This window comes from Enoplosus armatus, chromosome 1, assembly GCF_043641665.1.
Source record: "Enoplosus armatus isolate fEnoArm2 chromosome 1, fEnoArm2.hap1, whole genome shotgun sequence".
Taxonomy (NCBI): Eukaryota; Metazoa; Chordata; class Actinopteri; order Centrarchiformes; family Enoplosidae; genus Enoplosus; species Enoplosus armatus.
Window position 1 is genome coordinate 14,251,519 of NC_092180.1, and position 22,408 is coordinate 14,273,926.

General features: G+C 41.6%; 1 protein-coding gene across 1 annotated transcript; it reads right to left on the reverse strand.

Moving 5' to 3' along the window:
- Positions 1-20,571: 20,571 nt before the first annotated feature.
- Positions 20,572-21,888, reverse strand: rassf10b (Ras association domain family member 10b). The gene has a single exon (XM_070910077.1). The coding sequence runs from the start codon at positions 21,886-21,888 to the stop codon at positions 20,572-20,574; it is 1,317 nt and encodes a 438-aa protein (XP_070766178.1).
- Between the last annotated feature and the right edge of the window lie 520 nt (positions 21,889-22,408).

Consider the following 22,408-nt stretch of genomic DNA (forward strand, 5'->3'; position numbering starts at 1 on the left):
AATGTGAAATAAACAACTTATTGTCATAAGTAAAAATATTTAAGTGTTACTGTATGTCAAAGGCCACTGAATTTGTTGTGTTCTGTATTCTTCAAGATGTTTAGCCACTGGAAGCGTCCAAAAGGCTTTGTTTTTTCTCATTCAGTTGCCTGATACTAGTGCTTTTAGAGATCCTAACCCCTGGATGACTGAGCATCTTTATAGACATAACGTATGTAAAAACATGTATGCAGCTCAATCAGATTTTGTTTGATCTTGTGTATGACAAGGACAAAATCAGGTGTCTTGCACAACTGTGACATAGCTTTTTATTTATCTGTTCAGCTATGTGAAACCAGAGACGAGGCAACAACACGAAAGTGTTGTGTCTGTTGGGTGCACCATTTCCAAACACCCATTAAATTACAGGCTTGACACTCTGCTACAGTGGAATATAACTGTGTTAATGTGATTATAATGTCAGTGTATTTCAGCTGCCTGGCATATGTGTGTCTGATAATTGTTGCCTCAGTCTCGCACAGAGAAAATGTAAAGAAATTAATTTGTACATTGTGTACAAAGTCATCAAGCGATTATAGGCTGAGTTACATAAAATGAAGAGACAGCATAGTGTATTTGTTCTATGTATAGATTGCAGTACTATTTGCTGTTGTATAAGCTTTTGTAAGGTAAATTGTAATATTTAGTTTGAACTTTCAAAATATTCCTTTGGTGCAAACTCTCTGTGCAGCCTCAAAGACTGCTTGATTATTATCATGAACGCTGGTGCAACAACTCCATCTGTCAGGAGTGAGTCATGAGGCAAAAAAACAAAAAACCCACAGGATAGATTTTGGCTTAGTCGAGGGCATGTCAGGGTGGCGACATTTGGGTTTCATGTAGAAATTTGGCTCAAAAAGACTTTCTCTGGCAACTGGGATCAGTTGATGACTAAACTCTGTTATTGTCTGTCCAAGTCACGCTGGTGAAAACTGTGAGGCTGCTGAATTAAAGAGGTTGAATCACATGGTTCATCTGATCAAAAACTAGTCAAAACAAAAATCTTGTGACTACATGTTTTTGTCCACAGCTAGTAGTTTTCTCACTATTTCCTTTTTTTATCATCTGACCTGACACTTTTAATTTATTTATTTAATTTATTCTTATAAGTATGTTTTATACTCTTTTGACAGATTCTTTGTCTTTTTCTAAATGTATGAAAGGTTATTTAATGTGTCAACATAGCTTTAAAACATACTTAAATTGTACTATGTTGGTATTCCAAAGCATGATTTCTTTAGTATTTCTACACAAGTGACAAAAATCCAAGTAAATGCGTGCCTGTTTTAATCTCTTTTAACACCTAGTCAAACACCAATACTTTCATCAGGATGACTGATTTGATGGTACAAATCACAAGCTCCTATTAATGTCTGCTATTGTGTGCAACCAATTGTGTTCAAATAGCATGCAAAAGTAGAAGGTGGTATTAATAATATATATGTTAATTTGCTGCAGCAAAGGACAAGATTACATGCATTAGAGTCATATGTAACATGTGGAAGCTTTCAAGCCTGTGGATGTTTTTAGTATTTAATCTTTTTAGTATTCAGTACTGATCCGTGCCTGTATTTGAGTAAAGGCTTAGTAGTACTAGTGGTAGGCCTACTGTATATATTTCTGTATGGAGCGGAAAGGATTAATCATCAACTATTTTGATAATTGATTAATGGTTTCAGTCAGATTTCAACCAAAAATGGCAAACATTGCTGGTTCCAGTAGCTCAAGTGCTGTGAGGATTTGCTGCTATGTTTTATCATATACAATAGTTAAATTATAAAGGGCATTAACCACCATTTTGTTCACAAATCCATCACGCGATTACTTGAGAACATAATTTGCAGATGCATCGATGATGAAAATAATAGTTAGTTGCAAACTTATTTTTGCATGCCATTAGATAATAATCTATTTTCTAAATGTCAAATCATCAATATTAGAAGTATTTAAATGTTATGTGGTTTGTTGTGTACCACTGCAGCTTTGTTGATAAAATTATACATTGTCCTACTTTATACCTTATTTCTTTAGATGGCCTGTCTTAGCTTCTGAACCTGCTAGAATGAGCACTTAGTTTGAGAGTTTATTCAACTGGCCCCTCATAAAATAACAGCTGGCCCCAGTCTGACCCCTGTGGTTTAAATATGCCACAACTGCCGCAATGCTTCTTCTCCGAACATGTCCTCCTACAATTCACCCTTTGGACCCAAATATAAATGTGATATTACAGTACACTTACAAAAGATGACATGAATACAATTTGAAAGAAAACACAAAAGCAAAATTTAATTTAATATTTCTCCTCATAAAGTTTCTCCTATCAACACCTTTAGAATCTAGTTTAGTTTGTCTTTGGGTTCCCACAGATGTCCAGATGGTTTCCATGACAATACTCCTTTTCAGCTCAGATTAGGCCCCCCTTTTTATCGTATTAGGGAGGTTTGCGCTTGAGTGTCAAGAGTGCTCTGCTACCTGCACATATTAGTAGAGTAGTAGCAGTATTTGTTTCTGAATAAGGAGCCGGCTTCCAGGGTTTCTCTCAGAAAGTGATCCTATAAGGATGTCATTTTCACATAATTCAAACAAAGAATAAGGCCTCAGGAAAAGAGGGAAACTAAGACATTGGCTGCTGTTGTGTATTCACAACTGTATTTTGGCTGTTGAGCGAGTTTTCACCAGAGAGCGAGTCCTCACTTCAAAGTCTGGACATATGATCTTTGATGATGCGTCTTTGATCAGCATCATCTCTGGAGTTATTTGCTGAGTGACCTAAAATGGGAACGCCAAACTGCTGTACGAGTATGGCTGTGTGGCTGGTGTGGCTCCTACGAAAGAGTAAAATTATTTTTGTGGGTCTGATTTGCTTCTCTATCTTTGGTCCAACAGCATAAAACTAAGTAAGGTAAGGAAGGAAGGAGAGGCCTTGAAAGAAAGTTACACTTTGAAGTCTTATCCGCAGCAAGGCTCTATCTATCTCGTCCATATCCATGACTACTTTAAGGCACAGTGTTAGACTTTTCTGGACTGCAGAGGCCACTGCACAAGGTTTTAAAGATTATTTTGCTTTTTAAGCTTTACATATTGACATTATGCTCTAGCTTTTTACTTACAGTGCCTTTTAAAAGGGACCAGATGTTCACCTCAGAAGTACATTTTATGTACAAACGTAAGTAAGTGAACGCACCAACTGAAAACAGCTCTGCATTAAAACACTGCAAAGGACTGTGTTGGTGGAGGCGTATTGTTTGAGGTACGATCCAGGAAGCACAGTTTGAGTAATAGATTCATGAGTTTGAAGGCTCATCAGACACTAAAACACAGCACAACGGTTTATAATGCTATGACACAGAATTGTGCAACTTGTGAAATATAGCTAGACAGCTTGCATGTATTTGACTGACCAACACAGCGCCTTGACGGATGAAGTTGCATTGTGTTCTGGCAAATGTTGAACCAGGTTCAACGTTTTTGCTGGACGAAAACGTTTTTGCCGGCACCCCCTCTGCAGTCCCATTCAAATGAATGAGGGGCTGCCAATTTTCATGCAGCCTTAAGTGAATCTTCATGAGCTTCTTTTTTCCTTTCTTAAAATTTACAAAAAGAAGTCATCTTTGTTTATTTTAGCATGTGATCTGTTAATGGGAATGTTCACTGCTGCTTACATCCTGTATTATCCAAGTTCAGCCTTCAGTAGATTAAACATGGTGTCAAAATCTCCTCCTGCCTCTGTGCAGTTAAAATGACAAAATACATTTTTACTGTTTGAACTTGTTGGTTTAACATTCCAACATGACAACTTGTACATGTTTAAGATGACAGTTTTCCAAACTAAATTATTTAAATAAACATAAGTGGACTTGCTTCCAAAAGTACGTTTGTCCAATTTAAGAAGCAAACTTTAGAAAAATTGTTCCTATGCTTGATTTTCCTGTCTCACTCACACAGCTCAAGGAGTGCTTAAATTTTCTGTCGTCAGCTAAATTATCTCTAAATTATCTTGATCAAGCTGCATTGAATTATTCATGAAAATAAAAACCAAAATAAATCAAGATAGGTATGTGTTGAAGTTGACATTATAATAATGAGAAGTAATAATCTAATTGATCAGCATGAGTAATCCAGACATTTAGATTCTGAAACTGCAAATGCAATAATATCAATCAACATGCGTACCATTTAAGATATGAGGCTGGGACAAAGTAAGTGACAGCACAAACTAACTGACCAGTGACCAAATTTGTCACACACACTGTGTCAAAAGAAAAGTTATTTCTGTTTAACAAGTCTTATATGTCTTCTTAATGAGCAACCAGCAGCTCTCATGTTCAATCAGCCAGTTCATCAAGGAGGGGTGGAGCTCCATGATTATGAGGAGAGGCTAAGGAAGTGTGCATGTGTTCATTGTACCCAGTAATAATGGACAAGAGGCCTCCAGCCTCCCAGACATGCAATATACATTTTAGATGTGACCCCACTGCTGTTGAAGAGCTTTCAGCCCTCCTCTCCAAAGACGGAGAGGTTTTCTGTGTGACTGAACTCTCCTGTCTCCGCTCCTGTCAGCTGTTTCTAAATGCTAAGCAGCATGTTATTCAGGCCCAGACCATCTGTGGAGCACCGCCAATCACAGCATAATAATTGATGCCTCCTCTAATACTTTGCTGAGGCAGTGAGCACAAAAGAAATTCAAAAAAAGCTCAAGAAAAAAAAGCTTCAGTCCATTACCATCCAAGTCAGAGGAAGAATTGTTATTTTTCACCATCTGTGTCAGAGCTTTTAGCCTCTCATCAGTGCTTACATTATGTATAGTCAGTATGTAGACACGCAGTTATTTTTTAGGTTCTAGTTTTTACATCATCACTATGATAATTAATGTCATGTTTGAACTTAAGCCTGATTTTGCAAATAAATGCCAGAAGAGCAGGTGGACCAAACATATAATTTTCTGGTGTCTCCACAAATGAGCATTTTCTCAAAAAAGGGGACTGGAGCACACTGATTGATTTGCAGACTAACATTTCAACACTACTGTGTCTTCATCAGAGTCAAAAATGGACGAAGACATAAGGCAAACACATAGTACACATAACCTAGAACAGGTGTACAATTGTCATTTGATAATTGGTTGAACAGGATTTCAGATCTATTGGATAATGGATCCAAGTGCCACACCCCACACACCGTAATCACATCAGCAACAAAAGAACACAGATATTACAGTTACAAAGATAGAAGTACAGGAAGTACAAGTACTGCGTCCATCCTCTATAATGAATTAGAGGAAACTTGACAAAGGCTCCACTGTGTTAAGAGTGTGAATCCAAGCCTCTCTGCAGAGCAGTGTCTAATGTCTCCACCTCAAAGAGAAGGTGAAAATGTGTCTACTCCCCAGGACTTTAATGACAGTATTATCTTCACTGAGAGATGTAAATTCATTGATTATCCATAGCGTCTGGGTGAAACCTGCGCTCCACCCTGAGTGACGCCAAAGACGAGCGCTGATGGAGCTGACCGTGACTAAACAATGTCCCTGTAATGGCATGAGTGTTACATGAAACCCAAACAAATAATATAATGATTTAAAACTGGAATATATCTGAGATCATAAGACATAATAGTTCATTGTGATGGTGAGAGTGATAGTTCATTTAATCTTATCTTTATTGTCCGACAAGTGGAAATATTTTTTGCAGGCACCTTTAAAAACTATAAAAACACAATAAAACAATCAGACAATATAAGACTATGCACTCTGTACAGAATATAGGTTTATAAAAACAAAGCGCGAGGATAAGAGTGTGAGTATGTTTGTAAGATAAACAGCTTGGCTTGTTTGTGGTATATTTGAATTTAAGTGTATATGTTTCACTTGGAATAAACAATGATGGTTCAGATTTGCTGAGATGGGTTTTTCTGTTCTGTGTGAGTTTCTGACGAAGGAAGGTTGCTGCTCACCAGTGATTTTACCACCTTGTCCACAACGTTGCTCCATAATGATTTTCGTTTGACTACAGTATCAGGATCCCTGTATCTGTTGTCAGATCAGTATCTGACATTGTAAATCGTAAAGATTAAGAGTTGCTGTTTGTGTCATGTGAGTGAACAAAAAAATACAGTTTCCACACATGTGGAATGACGTGAGCTTTCACGGAGCACGAAGGTGGTGTCGTTTACTACGCTGCCTGACAACAGCCAAGTGTTTGATATATAGAGAGATGTCCGACAGAAAGTAAGTTCCTACAACAGCCAATCATAAAGCAACATGTCGCAGGGAGTGTTTTCAGTATATTAACATCACTTTTAGGAGACGGGGCCACAAATACTGCTACAGCATGTCATTACTGTTAGTTTATGTTTGTAGCAGGTGTACTTTTGTTTGCTGGTGTTCTGTGGATGCTGATTGGTGAAGCTGAAGTTTACATGTTAAATAAAGCCACACTCTTTTTTGAGCGTGTAAGATTTTAACATTTTGCACTTAAACTAAAGCCTTCCATGTGATTGTACAATCTGTAATTTTCAGACATGATTCACTTCTGCTCTCTCCAAATTTTGTTGTCAATCCCTATCATTTAGTTTTTTATAATCAGCTTTGTGAAAATGAGACAGTTGAGACAATCTGTTGCTGTAAAGGCCAGGACTGTGTGTCTTTCCCTTCTTCACTCATTCACTGTTACAATTGACACTTTATATTGAGGTTTCATCTATTAATTGTCATAATCTTTGTATTGTTACTGACAGGGATACTGACAGTCGCATGACTGTAATTTTTGCATCTACACATTGCAACGTTTGCGTTGTGGGATTATTAGCAAAAAGAAGTGTACTAGTCATGGACACTATAAAATCAATAGTCAATATAGTGCACTATAAAGTGAATAGGCACTGGTTTCACCTGATTAGCATTGTCTCAGTCCTGTGATGAAAAGGAAGGACTTCAGTACATTGTAGCTCTCGCTCCTGGACCATCAACAAACCCACATCAGATTATCTACCAAAACACAAGCATGTTTTTGATTGTCTGCTGCATTGGAACAAATGCTGTTGTAATCTCACCCAAAGATATTTCAAGCTCTTTCTGAGATTTGAAACCTTTTGTAATGACAACTGTCAACACTATTGAATAATAGTGTGCGCAAATGTGCATACAATGCAAGTATAAGTACTTCTTGACAGGTGCAATAAAATCAGAAACTTGCCACATGCTGTTGCCGTTTCGATCCTGTGTCAGTCTCCACTGTACACTGTGTGTGTGTGTGTGTGTGTGCGCGTGTGTGTGTGTGTGTGTGTGTGTGTTGGTCCCCACAGGCCCAAGCATTGTCTGTCTTTGTTAGAAACTTCAAAAAGGAGGAATTGGTCATTTGCGGAGGTCCACACTGTGGAAAAGACACTAATGGCCTCCATAGAATCTTGTAAAGTACCAGGAAAGTCGGAGTGTGTTTCCTGCATTAAGGCTTCACCAGAAGCACAAAGATGCTGGACGGCAGTAAAGTCCTATGTTAAAAATCTTATCACTGCCATTCAGCGTGAAAGTGCAAGAAGAATTTACTGAAAAAGACTTTGCACCTGTTCTTTACATATGTTAATATGAGATGCTCTTTGCATTTGTTGTTATACAACTGTCCATAGATACATCGCTTATCATGTAAGTATCCAATAAACTACCAGAACCATTGATATTCAAGTATTCATTTAGAGAAACAGACACAAAAAACACAGCTCAATGTATAATCTATCAATATAGATTTATTAATGTTAAATTTAAAGGCATTTAGAGGTTGAAAGAGAGGTTGGGAGAAGTTATTAGAAAGGCAGCTGCTGAAGCTGGTCCTGGTCGTTACAGGCGACAGCTACATTCCCGCCACACCACAGCCTTGTCCAAAAAGAAGGTTGTTTGGTCTGACTCTTTGCTGAAGCCTTCTTCTTTTTCTCCTCCTCCTCCTTCATCTTCTTCTCATTCTTTTGGGGGAAGTAATAAAAAACGTAAGCACAGAAATACAAATAAACGTCTACAGTTCAAGAAAAAGATAATCAGGAGACGTCTTCAAGTCAGAAACAACTGGAGATGTTCACTTCCCAACTCATGAAGCCTCGGGACAAAGAAGCCCATAATTGGAAATTTTGGAATGCTTTCAGATTAGTTACAGAATGAAAAGAAGGACAGAAAGCAGCAAACAATCTGAAGACAGAAAATCTGACATCTTATCTGGTTGGATTTTGTCCAATCTATTCTTGTGTACTTTTAAAGTGGTCTCACTGAATTTCCATGTAAATGCATCCTTACCTTTGAGAAGATATTGTGGAAGACAAGGCTACTTTTTGCCTTGGTGTCCTCAACACCAATTTGGTTATGAGAGTCCTGTTTTCGCTCTCCAGTGCTCCAAGATATCAAGTCAGTGCTGGCTGACCCGACGGCCTCGTCCACATTTTCGAGTTGAACTGGCTCAATCTTTTTCCACCACCATCCACTGAAACGCCTCTTCCACTGCAACTTCTTCCTCTTGCCTTTATGTGCTCCCGACTCTGTCTCCTCTTTACTGTCATGAGATGAGCCTTTGTTTGTCTGAATCCTCCTCCTCACTGCAGTGCCTCTTCCTGTGAGGATGGATTTCATGATTGTGATGGCTCCCTCCAGAGTCACATTGGATGCTCTGTGCTTTGACACCAGGCAGCTGGCAGCAGTGGTGCTGAAGGACTCTTCATCCAGAGAGGCTTTTGTGGCCACTGATAGGACAGAATTGACCTCATCAATGACCTCTCTTGCTATGGACTCTGTGAATTTGTATGAAATCCTTCCAGGGATGTCCACACCAACAGCATCACAGAGAACCTGGCTGAAGAAACTTTCCAAACTTCTCTGCATGTTGTACTCAGTGATGCCCAAGTACTCAGTGAGAGGTGCTGAGGACAAGGGACTTTTCAGGGTCAAGGTTCCAGATATGCCACCATGACTTTGAAGGATGGCCTGTAAGGCGTTATCAGCAACTGATTCAGAGATGAACCTCAGCACATATGTGCACATGTATGTCAGCTGTTCCTTAACATCTTGATTGTAAACGCCTTCGCTTACTTCCCGCCATTGCCTAAAAAAGGAAGAACAAAAAAAGAAAGATGAAACAAAGAAATAATACAGATAAATGTAGATGTATTTAATTATCCACAAGAATTTCCATGGGGAAATGGATAACTTACTCTTCACTGAGACACTGGAAAAATCTGCTTATTAAGGCAGTGATGGTGGAAGAATTCAGGACAAGTTGCCACTCTCGTGCTGCTTCTTTGTCCTCCTGGGTGACTGCAAGATGTCCAGCATCTTTGCTGTCCTTAATGGTCTTGACAGCCTCAGCGGACTGCAGTGTCTTGACTGCCTCATTGACCTCCACTGTCATGACAGCCTCAGTGGGCTGCAGTGTCATGACAGTGGGCTGCAGTGTCTTGACCTCCTCATTGACCTCCACTGTCATGACAGCCTCAGTGGGCTGCAGTGTCAGGACAGTGGGCTGCAGTGTCTTGACCTCCACTGTCATGACAGCCTCAGTGGGCCACAGTGTCATGACAGTGGGCTGCAGTGTCTTGACCTCCTCATTGACCTCCACTGTCATGACAGCCTCAGTGGGCTGCAGTGTCAGGACAGTGGGCTGCAGTGTCTTGACCTTCTCTTTGACCTCCAGTGTCTTGACAGCCTCAGCAGACTGCAGTGTTGTGACCACTTTATTGTCCTCCACTGTCATGACAGCCTCAGTGGGCTGCAGTGTCATGACAGTGGGCTGCAGTGTCTTGATCTTCTCATTGACCTTCAGTGTCTTGACTGCCTCATTGACCTCCACTGTCATGACAGCCTCAGTGGGCTGCAGTGTCATGACAGTGGGCTGCAGTGTCTTGACCTCCTCATTGACCTCCACTGTCATGACAGCCTCAGTGGGCTGCAGTGTCAGGACAGTGGGCTGCAGTGTCTTGACCTCCACTGTCATGACAGCCTCAGTGGGCCACAGTGTCATGACAGTGGGCTGCAGTGTCTTGACCTCCTCATTGACCTCCGCTGTCATGACAGCCTCAGTGGGCTGCAGTGTCAGGACAGTGGGCTGCAGTGTCTTGACCTTCTCTTTGACCTCCAGTGTCTTGACAGCCTCAGGAGACTGCAGTGTTGTGACCACTTTATTGTCCTCCACTGTCATGACAGCCTCAGTGGGCTGCAGTGTCATGACAGTGGGCTGCAGTGTCTTGACCTCCTCATTGACCTCCACTGTCATGACAGCCTCAGTGGGCTGCAGTGTCATGACAGTGGGCTGCAGTGTCTTGATCTTCTCATTGACCTTCAGTGTCTTGACAGCCTCAGTGGACTGCAGTGTTGTGACCGCTTCATTGACCTCCACTGTCATGACAGCCTCAGTGGGCCGCAGTGTCATGACAGTGGGCTGCAGTGTCTTGACCTCCACTGCCATGACAGCCTCAGTGGGCCGCAGTGTCATGGCAGTGGGCTGCAGTGTCTTATCTCCCTCTGTCTCCAGATACTCTGGAAACAAGAAGCTTCGACATGCTTCTGAAATCACCTCATCGACATTTTGATCAAATGATGTGATCATCTCTGAGATGTCTGAGTCAGGGCAGGAACACCATCCAGAGGAGTATGTCGTCCTGCTGTCCTGGCTCAAGGAACACCAAGAAGAGGAATATGCCAACATGTCATCCTTGCAAGTGACCTCTTTGTCATCTAAAAGGTCATCACAATACATCAGCTCATCAAGATCCTCAGCAGTCTGATTGACCTCCACTGTCATGACAGCCTCAGTGGGCCGCAGTGTCATGACAGTGGGCTGCAGTGTCTTGATCTTCTCATTGACCTCCAGTGTCTTGACAGCCTCAGTGGACTGCAGTGTTGTGACCGCTTCATTGACCTCCACTGTCATGACAGCCTCAGTGGGCCGCAGTGTCATGACAGTGGGCTGCAGTGTCTTGACCTCCACTGTCATGACAGCCTCAGTGGGCCGCAGTGTCATGGCAGTGGGCTGCAGTGTCTTATCTCCCTCTGTCTCCAGATACTCTGGAAACAAGAAGCTTCGACATGCTTCTGAAATCACCTCATCGACATTTTGATCAAATGATGTGATCATCTCTGAGATGTCTGAGTCAGGGCAGGAACACCATCCAGAGGAGTATGTCGTCCTGCTGTCCTGGCTCAAGGAACACCAAGAAGAGGAATATGCCAACATGTCATCCTTGCAAGTGACCTCTTTGTCATCTAAAAGGTCATCACAATACATCAGCTCATCAAGATCCTCAGCAGTCTGATTGATGATCCTGGAGTCAAGGATGTCTCTAATCTCAGCAATCTCTGAGTTCATGGAGAATGTAGAAGAGGTGGAGATTTCGATATCCATGTTCTCTGCTTCTTTGTCCATGTTACTTGAATCAGAAATCTAGTGGAGAAACATAAACATTAGAAAACTGTGCTAGAAAAGGAGTTGAAACTCTTTAGTTAAACAGAAGTAAAAGTACCATCCTTGTATTAAGAATTTTAAACAGGTTCAACAAGTATTCAGTGAAGTGTAGACATCACTGTACAACAACAGTAAGGAAATAATTGTTGAATTTGAATAATGGAACCATTTAGTCTAAATTAAACATTAGATCTTAATATTTTTTACAGTGTGATACGTGTCCTTATTAGTCATTTTTCTGACTCCACAGGTCATTAACATCTCTCTCTCTCTCTCTCTCTCTCTCTCTCTCTATATATATATATATATATAAAACTTTACATCTGGATAACACATACACTAGAAATGTGTGTGTATATATATATATATATATATATATATGTAAAGTTTCATCTTGTCTTACTGACAGACAGATTAACAGACACTACCTGTCCTCCATATTACACTGAAACTCACTCACTGCTGCTGCTTCACAGAATTTCCTTCACTTAAAACTTCTTCATCACCTCTTTTATATGTTTTTAAATTGTACAAATTGATCTCTAAACTAAAGTACTTAAGCGTCTGGTGCATTTACCTACCTGTCTCTGCTCAGACATTTTCAGATCAGCTGGGATTACTTTGCTTTGTCTTTGTCTTTCTTTATTTTGTCTTCTGACCTTTCTGTCTTCAGATTGCCTCAGTTAGAGTAGTGTGTTTTCCTCTCTTGGTAAAATGTTTGTAGTTTAGTTCAAGTAATTTCTCTGTAGTGGTCACGGTGGAGAATGAGGTTCAACTGAACTTCGGTCTGCAGCATTGTGAGGTCATAGAACTCTCGATGACCTAAAGTTCTAATTAGAATACTTCTAATGGAAATTCTTCATGATTCATTAACATTCTAATCTATATGTGTGTTTGTGTGTGTGTGTGTGTGTGTTTCGAAAGGAGAAATGGTGTGACCCACAAACGTACTGCAACAGAATCCATTCCCATTGTATGTGAAACCAAACTTTCCCATTAGGTGATAAAGGGGGTGGGGGTGGGGGGGGGGGGGGGGTTACAGCAATTGTTCTGGAGGAAAAGATCTTGTGATTTTTGCCTAGAGCAGAATCCATTCACTTTTATGGAGAGCAAGATTATTCAGTGAATTTCAGAAACACCCAGATGTCTGCACGAGTTTTTCTGTAACTGATACACCAAGCACACCCATGAAATCCTCTGTTACACACGATAAGAGAACGTCTTTGTGTTGTTGGAGGAGATAACTGAGCCAACATAACGAGCTGTAATATACTTACAGCTCTCTTTCCTTCACTTACGGGTGTGGCCACACACAACCTGAAGCTGTTCAACACTTGTAAGATGTAATGTGGTGTATCATTCCACCAAACGCTGAAACAATAATTAAAACTGAATACAGTTTGGCCAAGAGCTCGTAACAGAGCTTGTAACAAGAGCTCCTGTAGCAAACTGAAAACCCACCAACCAGACTTCTCGGCCTTTTCAGGCTCTTTTTGTTAAAGCTGCTTTGGATTAGCCATGCTAGCTGCATGGCTCTAGAGATGGCAATGTTGGTCGGGGGGTTGGTCCACCACTTTGGTCTAGACTAAAATTTCTCAGCAGCTGTACAGGCATTCATGGTCCTTGATGACTTTTTTGATCCCCTGACTTTTCATTTGACTTTGTCCAGTATACAGACAAACTGAAGACATTCCCATCAGCCTCAGCTGTACTTTGTACTTCTGTACCAAATCAGCATTGTGATGTCGACCTTGTATACTAAAGTTAACATTTAGCTCAAAACACTGCTGTCCGTAAGTGCAGCCTCACAGTCACTAGCATGGCTGAAGACGCTTAGTCTCTTATGTTAAAGATGCTTTTCTTTATGTTGCTTTTCTGCCATTGTTCAGACGCATTGCTGCTAGCTGTGGTCTAAGACTACAAATGTATCCAAATCTCGTGTCCATATCACACTCACTGAGGTCATGGACTGTGACGTCACTGTAGAGGCATGCCAAGGTTGAATTTGTCACTTAAAAATTTCACCTGTCGGCCCGGGTGAGTGAGAGGTGTGATGTGGATGAAAATGATAGGAAGGATATGGAGTAGTAAACATACTCTGGCTGGTTTTTCTATTTGTAGTCTTGAGTGAGGACTTTTTGACACCACTATGCTATTTTTGTTGATGGTATGAAAACAACACAACACAGTTTTGAGCATGTTTTGCTGTTTTACAGACAGGAACACGGTTTTGTTGTATGTATCACCCATTCTTAAAACCGGATACCTTGTTTCTATAAAAGCATCTGAACAATGAAGAAAAACTGTAACCTAGACGTCTAGAAATCTTTTGACCTGCAAATCACCATAGAAATGTCCCACAGCTTGGATTATGTCCGTTAATTTGCACTGTATTCCAGTGCTGATCAGTGACTAATTTTCTTCTGTGAAAACCTAAATTCTCCATTTGAATCCACTATAACTGACATGTATTCAAGTTGGCCACGGGCACTGTTCTCTCATTAAAAGCACCTTCTTACAGTCACCTGCAAGTATTTGATTCTAAAAGCATAGATTTGGGGTATAAGTATAATTTTAACACGTCAATATCCACTCCATCCTGGTTGTACAAAGGTTAGACGGAAAATAAACTGCAAATAAACTGATTCATGTCAATAGTCTTAGACAACTGTCATCGTTATGCATCTGGTCCATTGAATCATTCAACTTTTACTTGTACGTGTTTTTGTTTGTTTGTTATGCAGTGCATTGTCTGCAGACAGCAATGGCTTTCTATGTTCCCTTGTGATTTTGTGGGAGAATAATGGACATGGCATGAAAAAAGGTGCACAGCTATGCTGCGAGCTGAACACACTTCCAATAAAGGTTGAAGAAAAGGGACTGCCTTTGAGATTTTCACTGTGAAACAGTATTGATAGTGTTTACAGGCAAAGAATGAGATTCCATAAAAAAAAGCTATTGTAAAAATGAGTTAAAGTAACAAGGAAAGTATAGACTAGCTGTCAGATTAGTGACATTGTGCTTCATGTGAGGAACAAAGTATTACCAGTGAAAGATCAACAGCTCTTATAGAGTGTGTTTGTCTGCTGCAGAGCGATCAGACAATGTCTGTGTGACTTCTTGATTGATCTGCCTCGAGTGATTTTCACAGGTGAAATGAAAACAGCTGATTCCTTATGAATGACTTTGCATGGCTCACTCAGATTGCAGTTAGATATCCAAGACACCCGTTATGATGTGGCTTTATGAGGTCTGGTAAACAACAAGTAGAATAAGATTGTCCTACACTCTCTGTCACTCTACTGGTTGTGATTCAGCTCCTCTGAAGAAGGTTACTGGAGGGTAATGAGCCTCTGGGTGACATATCTGGGCTACGTCTGCTCCTACAGGAGGTGACAGGCCTTGAGACTCTTGGAGAGAGGTTGTACAGTATCCCACAGGCGAGGTCCCGGGGTCAGCGCCCGGCCTTACAGGATTAACACACCTGCCAGCGGCACAATGAGGTCTAATGAGCGCACACTGGCTGCCCTGGTCTGTTAGCAGCAGGCCAAGTGCTTTCTGAGTGGCTCACACCTCAGCGCTGGTATTGAAGTCCTGGCTCTCGAGTCAATACCTTCATTAGTGACTTCATGGCAGATCACTCTCTGAGGCCGAACAAAGGCTCCCAGGAACACAAAGTGACACATTCCTGGGATTAGAGAACTCCGGCAGGTTGTGCCATTAAAAGAAGTTCATTTTCTTTCTTGACATGCAAGGAATTTGCTTTGACAACAGGAAACATAATAAATTTCAGTGTAATTAATTTGACGAGGTAATGTTGTAGTTTGAAGTAGTGTTGACACATTTCACCATATCAGAGGCTTTTTTGTGCCTAACACATTTGAGTCCATCTTAAAAGTTGAAAGTTCACATAAAACTGGCAGAAAATGGAAATGCCTTTGACAAAGTGTTATGTGTATTTGTTTTGCTTGCTTTGGATATACTGTTAAATTTTCTCCAAGCCGCTATCTGCTGCCGTCTGAGGTTGTTTCTGGTTATATAGTCAATCAGTTAGTCATGTTACTTATAAATCACCATAACTTCTAGGTGTACAAAACAACATTACCACAATCATCTTTTGAGAATAGTTTATACAAAATATATAATTCATAAAAATGTTGACAAGAGCAGTTTGAATGACCATAAAATACAAAACATACAACATGACATCCAACTTTTTTGCGTTAACAAAGTAAACCCCTGCAGTGAGCACATTTACATGCTGAATATAACGTGATTACTATGAATAACAGCAGTAAGGTAAAAGTTTGATTTATATATTTACAAGGTTTGAAGTCAACCGCGCACAGGAATTGTCTTTTAGTGCTACAGAATAAGAGAAAGCAGATGCAGGGATTTTGTGTTTATTAGTTGTCCCATCAATGAATTTACAGCACTTATTTTGTAGCATTTTTGCCATCTTTGATGGTGACAATAGAGAAACAGAGAACATGGAGAGAGAGAGAGAGAGGAGGCTGTGACATGCAAAGAAGATCCCCAGAATCGAACCGGTTATACGTATTCATATGGCAGAGGTGTAAGAAATACCAAATCTGTCCATCCAACAAAAATGAAAGTTTTTTTTTTTTACTGCTGACACCTTTGCAAACCACGCCACTGTTTTTTGCATAGAGACACAGCTTTGCATCTGATTGCATTAAGAAATCCTTATTTCTTTAGATTCAGATTCGTCCTTGCTGACTAGTAATCCAGGTCTCTTACAATGCTTCCTTTTAATTTGAGTTATAAATAAAAAATCTCCCCAATCAGGTTATGACTGAATTATCAGCGTTTATGTAAACACACCACCTGCTGATATGTGATGTGAAGGTCTCCTCCTGTAGAGGACATGTCCTCGTTTAGACAGAGTTGATGCATGGAAAGAGTCTCGCAGCTCTTTATGGCGTTAACTAAGGTGACATAATGATTTAGTGGCCGTGCAGAGACCTCTGGTCACCTACTGCTGACGTACCTCAACATGAAACCCTCTGCTCTGTCCATGAGGAGCCAGAGTTGGGGAGTCCTGCTGCTTAAGGTGTGCTTCCTTTTTCGGCTCCTACTCCCCTACTGTTTACCGTCACGACCCCCCCCCCCCCGGCAGAAAGAGTCAGATGGCAGCGATGCGATAACTTTAACCTCTGATAATATGACCTGTGAACCCTGTGATGACCCCAGAACAAAGACTGTGACAAGTTCTTTGTTAGGGCCTGGCATGTTTTTGTTAGCGTGCACAAAGATGTGAGTTGTTCATGTTTATGTACATGCCAGGAAGTTGTAATGAAAGACAGAATCTTGGACATACTCGTGTGACAACAGCCAATCAGACAGGAAGCTCGGAGTGCCTACCAGAGAGAAAAATATTCATACTTATGACTAACATTCCTCAAAACCTTTTGTCTCTTTAATCAAGCCAGCTCAGCAAAAAGCTTCAGAGAAGGACTTCAGATTCCTGAATCTCCTCAAGTGGCTCCAGAGTTCTGCCGAGACCCCACATAATCAAAACCTGACATTTATGTAGCCTCATTCAGCGATGTGGGAAACCCTCTGCACAGACTTCACCTCTGAAACAAAAGACGAGGAATGTGCTCATGTTTTCCTCTGAGAATACTGTACGTAGTATTACATTCGCACTTGTCGCATGTGAGATAATGTTTTTTTTTCAGGTCAGGCTAATTTATGCTCCTCTGTGTAACAAAGAGCCACAGGAGAGAGAGGAGCCCAGAGGAGAGTGCTGCAGTGTGTCGGGAGGCAGGAAGGCTGCCATTCACAGGGTGTGTAATACAGTAACTTCCCCTTGTTTGACAATGATGCTGTCCTAAATTCAAACAACAAAGACACTTAAGGTGGCTTGTACGTGTCTGTGTTCCTGTACTTCTATCTTTGTGAGGACTGATTTGTGTTTCAGACTTTGACAGTGAGGACATTTTGGGAAACTCAGGATATTTTGGCTGGTCGTCACTTCTTCAAAGAGCTTTTTTAAAACAGTTTTTCTTTTTAGATTTAAGCTTACAGCTAGGTTGTAGCATGTAGTTGCAATAGTAACATTTATGGTTGGAGGCAAGGGAATGCTTTGTTTCAATGAGGGTCCCTACAAGTATAGGACTTCAGAAGTCACTGTTGTGTGGTGGTGATGTGTGAAACCTCACTCGGTTGTGTTGACAGTACAGCAAGACCAAAACGTGGAGCTGTTAGGTTTCTGCTGCTCTGGCAGTGGGTTAACGCAGCAGCAAATTAATCCACAACTATTTCGAGAAATCGATGGATCGTTTCAGTCATTTTTTAAGCAAAAATGCCAAATATTCCTACACTAGTTTTCTTCTTCCATTGTCCCTTAGTCACAAACAAACCAACCCAGGCTCCAGATCCTCGCCACAGGTTATCCGTCTGGACTGTTGTCATGACATTTCAATACCTTTTAGCTTGAATAACATACAAACCAGTGTCATTTTGCACCATCACACAACACCGTCAAGTGACAATGTACAAAAAGGAGAGGATGGTGTTGTTAGCCGCACTTTAGATCTTGTGGACACAGTTTTTCCATTCACACATACTTTAACACATAAATCCCATGTGTACCACACAGGGTGAAAGATATTAGTGGGGCTGATGTTTCTCTCTGCATCTGGTTTATCATATCAAGACTCTCCTACAAGTAATTACACCACAGTGAGGCGCTCTGTTGGGACGTCAAAAACTGTTTAACAAAGAGATCTGAAAGCGAAAAAACACTAGGAAGAGGTTAATGTTTAATTTGGCATGATATTAATGTGAACATTATTAAAAGTAGCTTTTACTATGAATATGTATCTTAATGATTGCATTCACACATTTTCTGCAGCATTTTTTTAAATCCTGTATGCAAGAACATAAAGTAGTATAAAACTAAACACAGGCGGTAATTTAGTTCTCAGCTGTGCTTCTGTGTCCTTGTTTAAACTTTGTGCCACATCGTGTTTAGTGTTTTGTTTTGCTAATAATTTGAACAGGAACTTGAAACATGTGTCTGGATTACTGCTCATCATGGTGATTCACAAGAAGTTGCTTATCAATAATATAAAATGATGAACAGAAAGTCTCTGGGAGCACAAGAGTTAAAATATCATTGTGATACTAAACGATGACAAACCCACATCACTGTGTAACACTGTGTAACACTGTACGCTGGGAACACAGACTTCACCCCGAATGATCCTCTAATATTCACACATATGAGAGTTACGTGTCATTTTCTCAACTGTTGTGTCACTCAGTCACTGTATATGCTGAGAAATGACTTTGCTCTTCATCTTCCTGTGGTTTAGAATAATTCAATACACCTATTTAGTAGGTATACAACTCCTGGGACGCAGGTAGTAATGTATACCTTTGTGTTGTCTTGTGTCGCTGTGTATTCAGTTATAAAGCTGCACATGGGCGTGTTTATCAAGGGCGGAAACTTAATACAGTTTCTAATGCTGTTTTTGATGGCTTTTATTATTCTGTAGCGTTGAGCTTGGAAACTTTTTCTGGCTGAAAATTAATTCAGGAATGAGCAGCGGTATCATATATTCTGTCTTGACCCCTGATGGAAGGTGTTTTTCAGTCTCTGCAGAGGACAGACAGGATGGCACGTACTGTTCTGTACCGTGCTGTATATAAACAGAGCCTTTCTGTTTATGTAAAAGGCCTCGGACGATGTTTCAGGGCTACAAATCTAAACTTTGTCATCTGTAGGTCACAGTGTTTTCATGGATGTATCATTAATCTCGCAGAAAAGTCATGCAGCGTAAAGTGAAACCGTTTATTGCACACCAAAGATGGAGTGAACTGAGGTTTTAAATATACCACACATATCATAAGACATAAGACACAGAGCTCATTGGATGTCAGGAGTGAAGGGAAAGAAAAGACACCAGAGAGAAGAAGTTCTTCCTCTTGAAGGTTTTCTGGCCAAAACCTCTGAGCTGACATAAAAATGGTCTTTACATGAGAGTTGTTCCTGACTCTTTGTGGATTTGAAGATTTTGTTTTCGCCCCCCCAGAAAAGCCGTCCCTTCCTTTTAGCAGTGAGTCAAACTCAGGGAATGTTAGGTGGACTGTGCAGGATTCATAAGACCTGAACTGGCCTTCACTGTATTCTCCTTTTCATTTGGAGAAATGAAGAGTGAAGCCTCTCTTATTTTTTTCTGTAGCAGCTGGCAGATAAAATGTGGAGGCTGTGTGCTGCTTTCCCCAAACTTTGACTGACTCGTGAAAAAACCCTGACGAGGTTCAGCCGTCTGGTGATTTTCTCTTGATATTGTTCAGCAGCAATCTTTCTGCAGTGAGACACACAATCATCTGGGGAATAAAGCACTCTGTGTGTGTCTCTATCAGACAGTCTGTGTATAAAATGTCTCTTCTTATTGTCTGTGAGAGATCGTTTCTGCTCGAGTCGTCCAGGATGTAGAGCAGACGTCCTGTGTGAGCTTTGTGCCTCTGTTTTGACTCCAGATATTATTATGACTTTATGATTCACAGCAAAGAGGTTTTTTTTTTTTTTTATCACTCAGTGTCTGGGTCACAGTGAAAGCTGAGATGCTGTTCACAATCTGCAGATTAATCCCAAAGACCTTTTGACTCTGTTTTCCGGCTGCGTCGCCCGGCTGTCTCTTCATTAGCATGGCAGCGGTTGTGGAAATGATCTGCTTTTACCACAAGAGTGATTTTGGCATATTTCATACTTTTCATCTCGTGTCACCCTGAAGCCGCAACTCGAACGTCCACAAGGTTTTAAATATCACTTTTCAGATCAGTATTTTATATTGTGAAGAGAGGAGGAACAGATGAACTCACGCTTTAAAAACAGCATTTATTTCTATGTCAAAACAACTTTTCTTGGTGAGACTAACGTCAACAAAAAAGAGCTGTAACAGTTCTTAAAGCAGTGTGAGAAGGATGTTATAAAAATATAGGAAGATATTGGGATTATTATGATGTCATACAAAGATAAATTCAGTTTAAATCCACTATTGACTTTTTGTTTACTTATGAGTGATTATAATCCCTGAGACTGTAGAAGTTCATTGTCCTTGAAGTCCTAAACCAGTGACTCCCACACAGGGTGGCTGTCTGAGTCCTGGCTGTGCAGAGAGCTTAAGCCAGTGTCTGAGTCGTCGTCATTCACACTGTGAGCTTTTGACAGACCCCTGGCCTGCTCCACCCACTCGCTTTTACTCTCCAAAGTGCTCATCATCCCCGTCTCATCATCTGTCGCGTGGCCACATCTCTCCTCGCGGGCTGTCCCTTCCTCTATGTCCAAAATGTTCACTTTCTCCAGCAAATCCCTCATCTCCTTCTCCCTCGCCCCGCAAATCTCCTGGGTCAGCTCTAAATCGCTCCTAATAGCTTCTAAATCCGTGTTGAGGCGCAGGCCGATGTATAAACTCGCATCTAGCTGCGTCCTGATCCTCTCTCCTTCCAACAGCCGCTCGTTGTCTGCCTCGGCGCTGTGGAGGGACGGCGGCTCTGTGTCTTTGCTCCGCAGCTCCTCGTTCCTCCGCTGCATCCAGCGGTGGTTCAGCTCCTCCTGCATCTGCACCGTGAGGATGTCTATGAGGGCCTCCTGCTCCCACAGCTCCTCCTGTAGTCTCACCACCTCCTCACACTGCCGGACATACTCCTCAAACTTGGCAAGAGTCTCAGCTGACAGTGTGTCTCCCTCTCGGCCGGAAGCGGCAGCAACATCCACTAAATACGTCTCCTGCACATAATTAACCCCGTGTCTTTTAATTCTGTCTAAATGCACCTTCGCCTCGCACCTCTCGATCTCTGAGTCCAGCTCTGTGATCCTCTGAACCTGCTGGCGGATTGTGTGATCCTGAGAGATCACAAGATGAGCCAAAGTCTCCATCTTCTCTGCAGAGGACGCGTCCCTGTGCGCCGCCTGCGCCCTCTTTTTGTTATTGATCTTCTCCAACTTTCTGAAAGCTTTCCTGACAATCCGACGCTGTTTCTCGGGTGAGATGCCACCCACGGGACACCGCGCGGTCCCTTTGGTGACACAGGGGCTGTGTTTGCTGAGCACCACGCGCGCCTCTGCGCTCCGGGCTCCATGGTTCGCCAAAGACGCCTCGCTCTTCACCAACACAAACTTCACGCTCCTCTGCTCCTCTCCCCACGCGACCCAAAGCCGCAAAATCTTGGTTTTGTTCGGTAAAATCCTCTCGAACCCTCTCCACTTCTCCACGATGCAGTAAGACTGCGAGCTTCCAGCGGAGAGGCCGTGCTGTGCGGAGCTCTGGTCCTCCAGAAGCACTTGGACTACATCAGCGCAGGTTGTGCGCTTTGACAAGCCGAGGACGAGCTTCTCCTCTCGGCAGACCCACACTGCTATCTTACTCTCCTCCGACTCCATCGTCAGTGTCTGCGAACTTACAAATAAAAATCAGAAAGAGTCTTAAAATAGATTTCAATCTGTTTGTCCGGAGAAAAGCGCGGCCGTGTTTGTACTCATTCCCGCGATGTGCGTGCGCGCTGCGTGCCAGACTCTTCTGAGGAGTCTCTGGAGGTCCATGTGTCCCTCTGTGCACTTTCCTGAGGCCAAGTCCAGGAAACACTTGTAGTGCGTTTATGCTGCGCCCTCACGAGACTGCCTCTGCTGTGATCACATCACTGTAAAGACTACTTTATATTGCGGAGTGTGACTTTGTGTTGATGAGCCACCAGATCTCAGGACAGTATTGATCAACAGCTGCTGAGTTCTGCGACGCGTTGGAGGTTTATTGTGTTGATGATGGTGACTGTATCAAATAGTCCTTGATGACATGTTAAAGGGTTTTGCAGTAAATGTCTAATGATTGACACACTGTTTAAACCCTGACTTCAGTGTTTAAAACATTATGGTAATATTAAGTATCAAAAAATGTATTCACTCA

Excerpts from the sequence above, each read along its gene's own strand:
- rassf10b (XM_070910077.1), bottom strand. The coding sequence starts at position 21,888 with ATGGAGTCGGAGGAGAGTAAGATAGCAGTGTGGGTCTGCCGAGAGGAG.